Source organism: Heloderma suspectum, chromosome 3 (genome assembly GCF_057233095.1).
Source record: "Heloderma suspectum isolate Gila_16-S chromosome 3, 16-S_ref, whole genome shotgun sequence".
Taxonomy (NCBI): Eukaryota; Metazoa; Chordata; class Lepidosauria; order Squamata; family Helodermatidae; genus Heloderma; species Heloderma suspectum.
The window spans coordinates 21,904,057-21,920,111 of NC_139460.1; the positions used below are offsets into that span (position 1 = coordinate 21,904,057).

A 16,055-nucleotide genomic window follows, 5' to 3' on the forward strand; every position below is an offset into this window, starting at 1 on the left:
CCACTGTCATCGGAAAGTTTGATGGCCACAAAGGGCCAAGCTCTCTCCATGGAGGCACCTTCCCAATGGGGAGAAATAGACCAGGTCAGTTCTCTCTAGTACAGGGTTGGGGAATGTGTGGCCCTCCAGATGTTATTGGAGTGCATCTCCCATCATCACTCAGCTTTGGCTAGGATGGCTTAGGTGGATCAGAGTTGCAGTCCAACAATATCTCAAGAGCCACACGTTCCCCACCACTGCTCTAGCATTTCAAAAGCTGATTGTTGTTGTTGTGTTAAACAACCTTTTATTTCATAAAGCTTTTAGGTTGGATTGCTAAATGGTGGCACTGTGTTTTTTTTTTTAGAAACTTCTTTGTTATTATCTCTGTGTGGCACTTTAGACTGTATTTATAACATATTTTGTATTTTGGTTTTATGTCATGTTATTATTGAACTTGTAAACTATCTCAAGGGCCTAGCAGAGGTCCAAAGGTAGTTAGAAGTTTAAAACGTACACAATTTAAACACACAGCATAGCTAGGAGAGGGAATGTGCGACTAGGCTATGTTGCAGAGGAGAACACCACACACACACAGATATTTTAGTATGGGGAAGCTTAGAAGAATTAAAGGCAGCTTCCACTTGACTTCTCAATTCTACAGACACAGAATGGAAGAAGAGAGAACTCCACAATTGCGAGCTGTTGTGTTCAGCTTGGCATGCTTCCAGGCAAGACATGTTGACCCACCCACTCAAAGCCAGATTTTCAACCCAGCAAGTAGAAGGACAGCATCCCTTCAGTTGTTTACTCCTATCCTCCATGGAAATTAGAAGCAGAAGTTAGAGCCCAACCCCCTCCCAAGCTTGTTTGAATAAAGAAATCCGAAGACTGTGTATGCACCCTTTCCTTGCGGCCTTGCAACTAGAAAGAGATGTACTTTGCATCAAAATGAAATGTCCTCTTTTATTGGGATGTGCCGCATCCAATAACCAGGCCATCATACAGGAAAAGAAGAAATTGAGGTCATTCATACCTTAAAGTGTGAATGGAACAGACATTTGTATCATGCAGATACACATCCATGAGCATGACTGGATGCAGCTCCCTATTGAAGGACCCCCTGCCATGGCACCCCCGGGGACCTCCAACTGTGCCCATGAAGCTCTCCCTTCCCTGCCCACTTTTCAAAATTGTTTTAAGAAAAACCTTGGAAAACGTTAGGGAAGTCTTCTTTCTCTCCCTTCCTATCTTCTAGCCTTGCTTTTTCTCTTTAGCTCATGTTTGACTCACTAGCGCACTTTCTCTTTCGCTCACTTTCAACTAGCCAAGTCCCCACAGCAGCCAGTGGCTTCCCATCCACTGTGGGAGCTATTTTGTGGTGGCACTCACAGCAGTTTCTGAAATTCACAAATGTGTTCACTGTTCCAAAACCGTTGGGGACCCCTGCCCTATTGAGTGCATGTTCTGTGACAAGCCCAGGGTTGCTTCTGTGTAATGTGTGAAGTGATCCTTAGTTCCATCTTCCAAGCAACTTGCTGGGGATGCAGCCATCTTTACACTCACATAGTCAACACCTTCCTTCATCCAAGAATGTCAAGGGACAATGTGTGTATCAGGACCAGTACAGACTTCTGGTGACATCAGTTTCTGTGTAATGGACTTAAGACTGGGAAACACCTAAGGAATGCACAGGCCAGATGGGAAAAGTGGATGGCAACCCTAAAATGGCAGAGAGGGAAGTAAGAACATGCAGTATAAGAGCTATCATTTAGGGATGGATGGAACTACTTTGAAAAATTTTTTAAATCAATCAGTTGAAAGGGTCATGCTAGGCCTTTCTGCACATGTAACGTAGCTCCCATCGTGGCACTGGTTCAATGAAGCAATTTGCCCCACAATGCACCATAGGCTTCTTGAGGACACATTACAAGGCCTATCGTGGCTGGAAGAACACTGGAACTGCAGCCCTGGCAGATTCTGGTATGTAAGGGGTTCCTGGCCACTTTAGGTCAGTGGGCACATTCAGAATTTTGAGAGTGCTGTGGGCACTCTCACAAAATGGTTGCCATAATGGGGTTGACCATTCCTAAAATGGCTGCCATGATGGGCATGCCTGGTCACAAAACACTCATTCCCCTGAAGGCAAACTGGTGAGATTTAAAGAAAAGTAACTTGCTCAAGAACCTAAGTACAAGGCAGAGATGGGGCCCGAGTTCTAAAATACAAAACCACTCATTGGAACCCAAATAAAAGTGGCATTGAAGCACAGCACTCTCCTTTGCAGCATGCCAGCATCCCAGTTATTTTTTAAAAAAATCTTAAGAAATAAAATAACAATCAGGAGGGACAGAGAGCCTGGCGGGTGCCAAAAGAGGTGTCCACAGCCACATTGGTGTCCATTGACACCTCATTTGAGAATCCAGTGTTACAGTGAGCTTTTGTTTTGGTTGGGTTTATGCCAGATTCTTGGCATCCATTTCAGAATTCTGCAACATCTCTCCTCAACCAAGTCAGGTTGTGGCCTCACACACTGAAGCTGCTTAGCAATGACAATGTGAGTATTCCTTTTTCTTCTGAGCCTAACAAAGTAGCTGAGTTGGTAAAGGACGTGGCAACAGAAAGTGGAGGTTGCAAAGAAGCACACTGGCCTGGCACAGGAGATTATGGTTTACCCATTGGCATTCAAGTTAAGAAACACCAAAGTGAAGAGAGAGGGCAGGGTGTGATAAAGGAGTGGCAAAGGCAGGGACAGAATGGCATTGTTACTCTTTTAATATTCAATTAACATTATCTAGGATGCCTGTGTTTTATTACTTATCATAATTAAAAATACAAGCACCGCAAAGTAGTTAAGCGACAGCTAATTGGGAGGTTGCACTGTGTCATGGCCTGACTAGATGGGATCCTTGGTTCCATAAAGGGTTGCCACCTATTCGCTTTTTACTGAACCTGAAGATCTATTTTCAGAGGAAGTCCAGGGAAGGGGGCAGATCAGTTAAGGCAGCATTTCCCCACCCCTCTGCACAGCCCTCCTCTGCACCACAACAGGGCTTTTGTTTGTGCTGCTCAGGAATCTCAGGGGAGGAGAAATCACTGGGGAAGAAGGGAATCAATTGGTTTGGGCAACGTTTTCCCCTCCTCTGCCATTACATGGCTTTTTCTGCTGGGGAGCTTCAGTTTGTAGTTAGAGAAAGATGAATTATGGCAGCACGAGTCAAGTGATAGCAGAGGGAGGGAGGAGCAGGCAGAAATACTGCCCAAACCAAGCTGATCCCTTGCCAGTTGTGTCTGTCTTTTAGGAATAGTTGGAGGGTGAGAAATAAGAACAGCCCTGCTGGCTCTCAGACCAACAGGGGTCTTTTTAGTCAAGTGCTCTGCTTGCACCAGTGACCAGCCAGGTGCTGCTGGGAAGCTTACAACCACGGCGGGTTAGCTGTCATCCAGCATCTGGTATTCAGAGATATACTGCCTTTGGACTTAAGCTATCATGGCAAATAAAAGCTGTATCAGGGTCTGGTTCACATGACATGCAAACGAATGCAACAAACCCCAAATTCTGTTAGGGAAAAGCAGCTTGAGGAGGAGATGGTTTTGAGCAGAGAAGCAACATGAAGGGATGATTAACCCCTTCCTAGACAGAGTGGATCGATTCAAATCAAGACAATTTAAATCAGCATGGAAAAAAGGGTGATTTCAATAATTGCTTTAAATCAAGTTCCCACTGATACTTCACATATTTCCTAAACAATGGTGCAAATCTGAGCATTAAACCAGATTAATCTACAAGCATATTTACACTGTTTCATTGCTACAACCAGATGCTGCATCCCTCTGCTGCACTGTACGCTTTCTGTGCACTTTCCTTTTTTTCATCTATAGAGGGAATTTCTTTAGAGTATCTCCTATACTCCCACTAGGGTCTATTAAGAACATAGGAAGCTGCCTTATACTAAGTCAAGCCACTGGTCCATCTAGCCCAGTACTGTCAACACTGCCTGGCAGCAGCTCTCCAGGGCTTCAGGCAGGATTCTTCCCTAGTCCTCCACGGAGATGCCAGGGGTTGAACGTGGGATCTTCTGCATGCAAAGTATGTGCTCTACCACTGAGCTACAGCCTGTCCCTCTTCCGTACAACCAGCAGCCATGGCAGTTTGGGAATTTAGGCATATAGATATGACACTGGATGTGCATTGGACAGTTTTATCTTCTTTTTTTAGTGTTGTTCTTTTCTTCTTAATCCTGCTTCAGCCCAAACCCATCCTCACAAAAACAAAGCAGCAGACAAAAGTGAAATGCCCACAGCCTCTAGGTCAAAGCAAAGTATGATCGTTACTGGGCAGACGAGTTTATTTTCATGAGGTGAAAATGAAATGCATAGCTATGTTTGGTAGGTTGAGTGTAAATATATTTGAGAAATGATCAAATTGGTTCTTCATTTACATAGAAAAGCCTCCTTTAACACTGTATGTCTGGTAGATGGCACTGATTCATTTTAGAGATTAACTGTAGATCTAACATGATCATATTCAGATTTAATATTATCCAAGTAATTCTTTAAGAAAAACTTAATGACTGGGTTCAGATGATCACAGCAGAGGACGCAACCATTATAGCTGCTCCCCCTGCTCCTGTGTGTACAACCACCTTTTGCATTATTCCCCACACTGGAGCACGGGGTGGCATGTTGTCCGAACCTGGTGTGCGGCGGGGCGTCGTACCCACCCTACAACCCATGACATGCAGTAGAGGTTATAGGGTAGGTACAAAGCCCACCCCACTGCACCAGATTCAGATGACATACCAGGCCACATTGCAGCACGGTGAATAATGCAAATGGCAGTCACGCACATGGCACATGGGGAGAGCTGCCACAATGTCTGCTTCCCCCACTGCACTCATCCAAATGTGGCCAGTATGTATGAAAGATATATAAAACTGATTTTTATCCGGTATTCCCAGCCATTACTTTTCCACTACATACCATGTGGCTTCCTGGAGGGGTGTTATTTAAGGTTAATGTCTAGAAAAACCTGTATCTACAGGTGGCATTTCTATGTCATTTCCATCTCACCTGGCTGTGGAAAACACCCTGCTGAATATCACACAGAGAGAGATTTAGAAAGTGTGTAAATAAAAAGATGGACTACGAGTGCATTAGGAGGGTTAATGGTACAATGAGAGCTAGGCGATATTGTGGCAAACCTAAGGCCCATGTGGAAAGACAGACATGGTTGTAACATGGTCAAAAAAAGCCCAGTTTCATGTTCTTAGGATGTTACTGCATTAAATAGCTCTCCCCAACTGCAGAGAATAAAAACCAATAAGAACAGGATGTAGTTTCCAGAACATGTATCCTTTTGGATACCTAGCACAGAGTACAACATACAGAATATGAAATGGCTCCAGATTCTGTCTTGTCGCAGTAATTATGATGGTAAGAAAGTCTCACACAATTTCTCAAACTATTCCAAACAAGAAATTTGAGAACAGCTTTTAATTTTGATGTGCTAGATATAGATTCTGACCAAAGGGCCGATATAAGCCATAAGTCTATTTATAACATAGGGTTGAGATGCTGGTCAATTGACTGCCTTTTACTTGACTGCAGTCAAATATTCCATGAAGTCAAGAATGCCTTTGTGTAAGTGGCAGATTACTGTTTGTACTGCATCTTAGGGTCATCTGATAGCAATGACACTGAATAAGGACCCTTCCCTTCCAGCAATGCAGGAGAGGTTAATACACTATTTATTTAGAAACAGGTACTGCCTGCCCTGCAACCTGGAGAGAGCTTCTGCCCTCTTGTCTGTCCGTCTGTCTATTGTTGTTGTTGTTGTTACTACTACTACTACATTTATAACACACCTTTTTTCCTCTTGCAAGGCATCCAGAATAGCTTATATGGTCCTCTTCCTCTCCGTTTTATTCTCACATCAACCCTGTGAGGTAGGGTAAGCTGAGAGTCAGCGACTACTGGCCTAACGTCACCCAGTGAGTTTCATGGCCGAGTGGGGCCTAGAACCTGGATCTCCTGAGTCCAGTCCAATACTCTAACCACTACACCACATTGGCTCTGAATTAAGCTACAGGTCTCAGCTGCTCCTCCTAGCTAAGTGCTCTAAGTGCAGGAGTCTCTGTATAAAAGGAAGAGGGGCACAGGATTCAGGAGGATTGAGGAGACAATGTGCACAAGTGGTCATCATGGTGGCACAGATCACAAGAACTGGGACTACCACTGAATCCATTGTATTTGTTGTGGGGAAGAAGGTCATCCATATGATCTAGCTAATGCTGGGAGGGATTGGACTCTGGAATCCTCAAGAAAATACTTTTTTTAATCAATTGTGTAAGTCTCCCTGCCTCCATTTTAACAAATTCATACTTTCAGCAAGGATTTTGGCCATGACCAGCAATCAACTAGTTCAATCACTTTCCAGGACCTTGTCTCCAACAGATGTTACAGACAGATACATTAAAGGATACAGGATACAGCTGAAGAATCTATTCTATGATGCTCATTCTCAGCTTCCAAAAGTCTAAGGCCGTGATACCTTGAGTCCCTGAAGTAGCTGGACTACAGCTCCCACCACCCCTGCCCATTGCTGTGAGCTGAGGATAATAGTTGTGTCCAGCATCTGGAATCCAAGGTTGGGAACCACTGAAAGGAATTAGAAATATCCTAAGCATAGGGTGGGGGCTTTGGATTAGCATCATTGATCACAACTATTTCTTCTAATAGCATTTATCAGTTTCATGGGGATATCATCAATATTATGTTCAGGATTAAACAAGGGTGTCAGATCTATTTTAATAGCTTCTTAAGAAGCATCTTGGAGGCTTTCACAACAAACTTTCCAGCTCAAAGCCACCATAAAATATGTTAGCAGAGATACAAAGCATGAAAACCATGAATAAACTAGTGGTGAACACTTAAACTTCCATTAGATTTCAGCAGTACTTTGATTACCTAAACCACCTTTAAACCAAAATACATCATAAAACCCCTCGATGACAGAAGTGGTGGCCAAACACTAAAATATTTGGCAGTGTTCTTAATTCCTCATCTTAAATGCAGCCTTCCCCGAGCAGTCAAGTTCAATCAGTTAATCCCTATGGAATTTCTTATCTTACTCGATCAACCATTCAAAAGGCCTAATAAAAACAGAGAAATGCCAGTGTTTCTGCCCACCATACCTACTTGAGCAGTATTCATAATTGCTGGGTTCTTGGCAACTGCAAATTAGCTTGCTAGATTGCATTCAGGCTGGGGTTTTGGCCTAAAATGATTACATGGGTTTGGGATCAGATGTCCACCTCCCACTTCTATGAATATTGCAAAAAGGCTATCAGTTTTCTGCAGACACTGAACAGAATATAACCTGCCGTGCTGCTTCAACAAAGCTTGTTGTTGAGACATTTAGCCAGTAGAACTGACTCAATGTCCTGTGAGGGACCAAGGGACTCTGAACTGTTGGAAGATAAAGAAAAAACAGGGGCAGAATCAGAGCAACCAGTCCACACCCTCAGCAAACATTAGTGTGCTCGTGGAGTAGAATGGCAAGGTAACAAGAAGCCCCTCTTTCCCAGTAGGAACAAAGTTCAGTTAAAACAGCCTTCCACAGTCCCATTTCTCTCCAGGCCTGTTCACACAACCTTTAAGTCGCACACCTAAAACATTTAAGTTTACATCAAATACGAGGGGTGAGTGTGACAAACGCATGCTCGAAAACATGGGTCCAATACAGGTACGCTCATTAGAGAGCCAGGAGTGGCCAAGGCTCCCAGGTGAGTGTACACTCAGTGGCAAACCCAGGTAATGGGCTGGTTTGCTCAATCAAACAGCCCACCATGGCTTATTTAAACTACAGTGGATTGCAGCACATGCTGGTGGCCATTTTGAATATTCAAGCTGTGATTGCAGCTTGTCATCTCGTCTGAACCTGGGGACCATGGGATATGCAAGGGTAAAATAACCCTCACAGAATCCATTGCCTGTTTTAGGGTTAACCCATGGTCCCTGGCTTCGGATATGTTCAGGATGGTGCCCACATTGTGACTTTAACCACAACAAACCAAGGTGATCACATGAACCTGATCAATGTGTGAAATAGTTTTTCCAGCTTCTGGAACTTGGTAGAGTTATAGATGAATTACATATTGAAAACAGGATGCCAACTCAGCACAGCTTTGCATAATTAGCACAGGATTTCCATATTATGCAAATTATGTCACCTGGAATGTGGCAACCACAAACACACTCCTATATCTAGCCTGCAATCGTAACCTTCCATGGTTTGCATGAACAGCAGTAATTTGTCTAGCGATCCATAAATACTGAGAAATTCAAAGCATCATCTGAATCAGAACTATTACTAAAATTCCATAAGGAATCAATCCTATTGTTATTATTACTAAACATATAACCAGTACCAATAGTATGGTAGGTAGCATACACATTCCATTAAGGCAACAATATACCTTAATAAAATTAACTTTTAGTTCTATCCGAAGACTAGTTTATTAGAATTGGCATGTCACCCCATCTCCACCCCACTCTCCATAACCTACCTTTACCCAGCAAACAAACACATTTCACCAGTTAGATTTATAGCTTGCCTTAACCCTAAGGCACTGGGTGGGTACAAACATATCATCACCTTCTTTATGCTAATAACCCTGTAAGGCAGGTCACAATTACAGCTATTTTACAGCTTGGTAACCCCTTGCTTGGAGTCACCAAGCACGCCAATTGTTGAAGCTTGGGTTCAACTCCCAGCTCAGTGCCAAAATCCAACCCATTTACAAAATTATACTGAAAGGGATCTAGTCTCAAAGATTTATAGTCCAATTCTATTTATGATTAGAACTTCTTTTTTGAGGTACTTTCTGTACTGCACTACATTGTTACTGCTCAGAGCAATGCTAGAAATTGCTCTTAGAGAGTCTCAGAAAATAACCGTACATTGAATGAATAATGACTTCACAAGCTATAGATAGCTTCAGACTGAAGCTGCTCCATTCAGTTGCAAGGTGGGCCAGGTTGCCTCCTGACCTGCTGTTCTAGAGACTGCCACTGTCCCCCTGCAACTGATGCATACAATTTTCCTATATCTTCCATGTATCTCAACGAAATATGACAGTCAGGGCCTTTGGAAGTGACAAACACACAGGTACAATGGGAAGAAAAAGGAGCCTAGAATCAACACCTTGACAAGCCCAATATGGGCTGCAGGTTACCTAGTTAGAAGCTGAGGGAAGGAACGTGCAGGGTATTTAAAAGCTGCAAAGCCAATGCAACTATAAAGTTAGCTAGTAGTATCCATGCAGCTCAACGCTATGAATATTTACACCGAAGTCAGTCCCACCTAGTTCAATGTAAACATACATTGGATTTCACTCTGAGTCTTAGAAGCAGCAAGACTACATCTACGCATCGCATTTTAGACCGCTTTGGAACCAATTTCATGGTCATGATTTACCTCAAAGATGCCTGGGAATTAGTTTTTTTTGTGATAGCCCTGAGAATTCTGTGATAAGAACAACCTCAGCCCCTACAAATCCCCAGATTCATTGTAGCGCACCACACTACACATCTTCAGGTTCCTTGGTTTGGAACCATGGCATTTATAAACAGGTGTGAAACTAGTTTAAACCTGTATCATATATATTCCCACAGAAAAAGAAGACAGGATCCCAGGATTGGTCTAGATCACATAGCAACACCACAATTAGCCTTCATACATTGCCTTCGAGAAACACACATGGCCTACAATACTCTATTGAAGAGGAAGCTCACCCAAACTAGGAATACCTGGCCCAGCCATGAAACAGTTAAGTTCAACTGTACCGCTCTATGCTTCTCATATCCATGAAACTTCTCACAACAGGGAGAGAAACATCAAGTATGATGTGTAATATGATCCAAGAGTTTAAGGAGTAGGGGGAGGAGAGCAGAGTGGGAAATAAATGCACGTACCAAACATACACATTTGTTAGCACAAGACACAGTTTTCAGAAGTCTATAGCACTTTAAAAAAAGAAATGCATTACTCCCCCGCCATCCCCCACCCCCATTTTCCTCAGCCAAACCGGGGGGGGGGGGGAGTTCTACAATTTCACTGCATGGCTTGAAAAACAACTTTGATTGGCACTTGGCCTGCCCCACAGAGGAAGAAAAAAGAAAAGAAAACCAGCTTTGGGACAAAGAGCACAAATATTTGAGCTCACTGACTTACATGCTTTCTTCATATTTACAAGAAAAACCCTGGTGCAAAGATGTAATTAGAAAGAGGCTGCCAAAGACACACACGCACACCCCACAGCAGCATTTGCCTCAGTTACTCCAAGCTGATGCATTTGTCCAGCTCAGCAGTTTTAATTCATTTGCACTGGACAAACAAGAGGCACCTCAACTAATGTGTTCAGTTAATCAGATGTTCTGTAAGGAGGTAAACTGATTAGAATATTCCTGAAGGATGGCTTGTTAGTATTGTTAAGAATAGCAGAGGGCTCTTTAAGTTTTGGTTTTTCCCAAGGGTGGAAGAATACATTGGCCTGGTTTGGACGGTTGCTTGAGGCTTCAGCCTGGAACAAGCATCAGGGCCAAGTGCTCCTCCCCTTGCACACCATTTCAGAATTTAGTTTCTGGCTTGTATTAAGCCAGAGTTCCTCATTATGTCCAAACTGGCTTAATGTCAGCTAATAAGCCAGAATTCTCCCACTCCTTGATTTTTTAAAAAAAATATTTAACATTTTCATTTGCCCTTCCTCCACAGAGTAGTGTTTCAGCTTCAAAGCAGCCCTGCAGAATAAGATTAAATTGCTAAAAGATTCAGTAGTGAACTTCATGGCTGAGCAAGGATTTGAAGCAGGGTCTTCTCCAAAACCCACACTTTAGCTACTGCAGCATACTAGCTCTTGAGACATGATGCTGATTAACGGAATGACAATTTAAAAGCAGCTCCAAGGACTTAAGGTAGTGGATTACAACAACTGTATCTTCATTTAGGGCTTCCCCTTTTTAATGTGCTTAACAATATTGTATTTGATAACAGCCTGATGCAGCAGGTCACTATTACTCCATTTTACAGATGGGAAAACTGAGACTGAGAGCTAGTTACTTGCCCATGGCCATCCTGAAAGTACACATCAGAAGAGTAACTGAAGTGTAAATAAAAACATCTCAAAGTGAAGGGTGATATTATCTGCTCCAGGTGAATTAATTTGGAGAAAAGAATGTGCCTAAGGGTGCAATTCTATACACCTTTAGACAGAAAAAAGTCCTACTGCTCCCAGCATGCCCCAGCCATAGCTGGCTGAGGCATGCTGGGAGTGGTAGGACTTTTTTCTGTCTAAACATGCATAGGATTGCACCCTAAATTGGAGTTTTTAAAATCCAGTGTGTGTATGAGCAATTTTATCAAATATCATTAATCCAATTAATAAATTAAACCTGTATAAATGTGCATTCTGGAGAACACTGTTTTAAACTACAATTCAAATGTTGTTGTTAGATCATACACATGTGCACCAAAACAGGCATTTTCTTAGAAGAGGTTTTCCCTCTTGCTTGAAGAAAAAAAGAGAAAATGCCTCTTAAGATGGTGCTTGCCATCTGCAGTTTAAAAACTTTTATTAAAATGTTTTTTAAAACTTTAATTAAAATGTGCTGTTTCTGATTAAATTGGGGACATTTTGCATATGCATGTCTACTCAGAAATACGCAGCACTGAGTTCAATGAACTTTACTCCCAGGTAAATGCATTTCGGACTACAGCCCATTTATTTATTTAATAAAATTACAATTTAAGACATAAATGAAATCTCAATAAAACAAACAATATAAAACTAATAAATATGCAAACACAGCATAAAATATAGTATGAGGTCTAAGAGGTAAAACCATATCATAGGGACTAAAAATGTTAAAATACTTACAAATACTTGGAGGGAGCAATCCTATCGCTTCTGAGCCCGGGGGCAACCGCCTATCCGGTGCAGGGAGGGAGGAGCAGATCTCCTCTTCGCTCCCCCCGCCCAGGTTTCATGGCTAGACAGCCGATTTTGGCTGTCTAACCACGGGACCTCGGAGCGCGGGAAGAAGCAGCCAGACAACATGTAGGATGTATCATACTGGCATTTCCAACCTCCCCGCCTTGGCCTGCCCCCAAGAATGCCCCATTTTCAACGCTCCGCACTGCTCTTACAAGCATGGAGTGTGGGGCCAATCTGTGCTGCCTACGAGGTGGTGCAGGAGGGGGTGGGGGTCAGATCTCCAGGAACTGACCTCAGAGTGCGGGCTCTGAGGTCGGTTCCCGGAAACTGACCTATCCTATGGCCATCTAGCCACTGACCAGCGGCCATAGGATTGCGCCCCAAGGCTGCAATCCTATCCCAATTTACCTGGGAGTAAGCCCCTCTGAATTCAATGGGACTTACTTCTGAGTAGATATGCATAGGATTGCACTATAAAAGACTTTTAAACTACTTCAAACGCCTAGAATAACAGGAAAGTCTTAGCCAGGCACTGAAAAGATAGCAATGTGGACCCCAGGCAAGTTCTCTTGGGAAAGCATTTAAGAGCTGGGGGGCCATCACTGAAAAAGTCCTCTCTCTTGCTGGTACCTTCTGAGCCTCAGAATGAGGGAGCACTTTAAGAAGGGCTTCCAAGGATGACCTTAAGGTACAGGCAGGAACATAGGAGAGGAGGTGTTCCATCAGGTACCAAGCCATGTAGGGCTTTATGCAGCACTTTGAGTAGTCTAACTCTTGCAGCCCCTACTATGTTACCACTATGTAACTTGAATGGAGTAAGAATTCTACCCCTCAGTTTTGCAACTGGAGGGGAAAGAGAGGGGAGCAATTCCAGTCAAACTCGCAGTCTGACCCACACATACATTTATTCCCCACTCTATTCCGTAGGCTTGGGGCTGGACACTATGGGTTGAATCCAGATTCGGTCCTACTTAGTAGACCACAGAAATCAAAGCAACTGCTCTAATTCTGGATCTAATCCAGTATGTAGGAAGACAAACCAGCCAATTTGACTTTAGCTGCAACTCTATCACTATGCCCCACTCTTTAAATTTACTTCTCAGGGAACAGGGGTTTAATATTTTGATGGGCAACAAATACAGGAAGAAATAAGCCTGAGTACCACATGTCAGTTCTGCAGAATTCTTCCTCAAAAGTTCCAAACCCAGTCAAAGCCCAAATACCTCCTAGAACTGAATCAAAACCTTCTCATTAGGACAGAGGACAAAGCAAGGAGCGGGGAGGAGAGAGAAGAAAGAGACTAAAATCAAACACACATCATGAAGATTTTTCTTTAAAATATGACTTGATATTCAAAGGGTGTGGGGGGGAGCATCTTCTAGAAATAGTAAGACTTTTTCCAAAAAGGGTGATTTGTTGGTAGCCACAGATAAGGTAGTAGCAGGAAACTCAAATATCCATAGATACAACTCCCCCTGTAGATAAGTGGCAGTAGAAGACTCAGATTGTATCTACTATGTCTTTTGTTTTTGTTAACTTGAGTCTTGGAAAGAGAGTGCACAAACCAAACAAAGAATTTTGTTGCAATATTTGTTCTGAATCCTTTGAAGGTCTTGAACCTTCAGTGACAAGACAGGCTTAAAAAATTCAAAAAGGTAAGTAACGCTGCAATATAGAAGCAGAGATCCACAAATATAAAAATCTAATACAAACACATAAGGCAGTGAGCATATTCCAGCCAAAGTTAAGTATCTTCAAGTTCAAATGATTTCAAAAGAAGAGCTACGTGCCCCACACTGAAATCAATGGGATTTGATGTTTACTGGTAATCCTTAAGATTTTAGAAAGACCATGATAAAATGTCAACCATGCAAGCCATGAATCTGCTTTTTTGGTATTTGCACCTGTGGCACAGTAAATATCATTTTCCTTTCAGCAATGGCAATGTAAAAGGCATTTAGACATTAACACTCAGCTAGCCCTGCCTGCCAAGGTAATTTATTTACTGGAGTGTAAGAATTACTAGCAGAGATCAAGATTCACACACTCACGAATCCTGCAGAATAATCTACAGGAACCCAAGAACAATCCCTATAGATAACAAGATAACTTTACTTGTGACTTGTGTGTGCGAGCATGCAGACATAATATGCAGTCACGCATGTAGATATACTGAACATACACATACTTTATCACCTGTCATCATTTAGATGCCAAGTGAAGCATATTTTATCCCCCACGCCCAGCATTTCGTTTTAATGACATGATCTTCTGCAGTTTTTGCTACTGCCACTGGATCCAGTAGGCTACATGCAATTTTATTAACTGCTGTTTTTATTGGTTATCTTTAAACTATTTTTGTTTCAATGGTCAGGTACCAACAGTAAGCCACCTTGAGCACATTTTGGGTAAAAGTAAGAGAAGGCAACACATAAAGTAAATAGATTACATATACATAATGTGTATGTATATACTGTGTGAAAAAACGCATATTATTCCTATACAGCTTCTCCCTTTCATATATGTAATACATGCATATTATTTTTATACAGCTTCAGTACGTGTGTGTGCGCACACATGCACACACACACTCCCCCCCCCCCGAGGCTAGCTGTGTTAATCTATTGCAGCCAAAACAGCAAAGAGTCTTGTGGCACCTTAAGGACTTGACAAATTTATTTTGGCATTAGCTTTCACTTCATCTGATTCACGGAGTATTCTGGAGAGTTTCAGGCTGATATACAGTACATATGGTGCAGGGAGGGGGTGTGGGGAGAACTGTAAACAGATCAGAAAGAAATTTCTGCATTTCTATATTTAGGGCGCAATCCTATACATGTTTAGAAAGAAAAAAGTCATAGCTGGCTGGGGAACGCTGGGAGCGGTATGACTTCTTTCTGTCTAAACGTGAATAGGATTACACCCTGAATTGCATTCAATTTCTGCATCCACAGAAGGGGACCGTAGTCCACAAACGCTTATGCCAGAATAAACGTGTTAGTCTTTAGAAGATGCCACAAGCCTCTTCCATGCTATTTTTAAAATATACATATGTGTGTATGTATATATATAATTAAAGTCTCCCGTCCCCTGCTAAGAGTTGGCTGAGGGGGGCGTGACCGGAGCAAAGGAGCCCGACGGTCTAATCATTGCAGCCTTTGCCCAATCCGCCCCCCCCATAAACCGGACTACAACTCCCAACAGCCCCAGCCGGTAGGGGTATCGTTCAGGGGCGATGGGAGCTGGAGTCCAAAACACGGGGGTGCGGGGAGAAGCAGGTTGGGGAAGGCTGGGAGCCTGATGAGAAGCGGCGGCGCCCCTCCACGCTCCTCCGTGAGCCCCCGGCCAGGCTCGCTGCCCCAGCGGACGCGCCCCCTCACGTTCCACAGCCCCCGAGGGGGGAGCGCCGTCGCACCCACCTGCCTCAGCACTTTCCGGCAGTTGCTACAGACCCGGCGACACTCGCTGCGGCCGTGCCCGCTGCTGTGGCCGTCGCCGGGGACCGACGCGGGGCAGGTCGCGGCGCTGCTGCTGCCGCCCCTGTTCATGGTGCTGCCGGAGGGGGGTCGAAGGAGGCTGTTTCGGCGGCGGCGGCGGCGGCTGCCTCTTCCCTCAGCGGAGGCAGCAACAGCAGCGCCTCTGGCCGCCGCCCCCCTCGGTCGCGCCCCCCTCCCCCCCTCGCGCGAGCGCTCGGCTTCAACCGCTCAGGAACAGCCGCTGCCATCCCCAATCCCTCTCGCGCTCGCGCACACCCCTCGGGCCCGGCCAATCGCGGCGCTCGGGCCACGCCCCCTCGCAGCCCAGCCGGCCAATCGCGGCGCCCGGAGACGGCGGGCCAATGGGCACGGCGTCCTCGCGTTCCCATCTCCAGGCAGTCTCCGACTTGGAGGCGGAGCCGGGGGCGGGGGGGGGGGAAGGAGAGCCTCTCAGCCAGCTCGAGGTCCGGGGGCGGGGCCGTCTTCGGCTCGCGCGAGGCTGGGCTTCCTTCGTCCAATGGCACGCGGGGCTGTCAAAGAGCCAAAGGGAAGCGCGCCCACGAGGTGGTCACGCCCCCCTCGCTGTTGTTTTCGCGGCTGCTTC

The 16,055-nt window shown here is 44.3% G+C and overlaps 1 protein-coding gene across 2 annotated transcripts in view; it reads right to left on the bottom strand.

Moving 5' to 3' along the window:
* SESN3 (sestrin 3) overlaps positions 1 to 15,733 on the bottom strand; it is an 87,480-nt gene extending 71,747 nt beyond the window's left edge. Inside the window, exon 1 of one of the 2 annotated variants that reach the window (XM_084842634.1) lies at positions 15,395 to 15,733. In XM_084842634.1, the coding sequence (XP_084698760.1) occupies positions 15,395 to 15,523 (129 nt within the window). In that variant the 5' untranslated portion in view covers positions 15,524 to 15,733. The remainder of the gene's footprint in view (positions 1 to 15,394) is intronic. The other variant, XM_084842635.1, reaches the window with a different exon arrangement.
* Between the last annotated feature and the right edge of the window lie 322 nt (positions 15,734 to 16,055).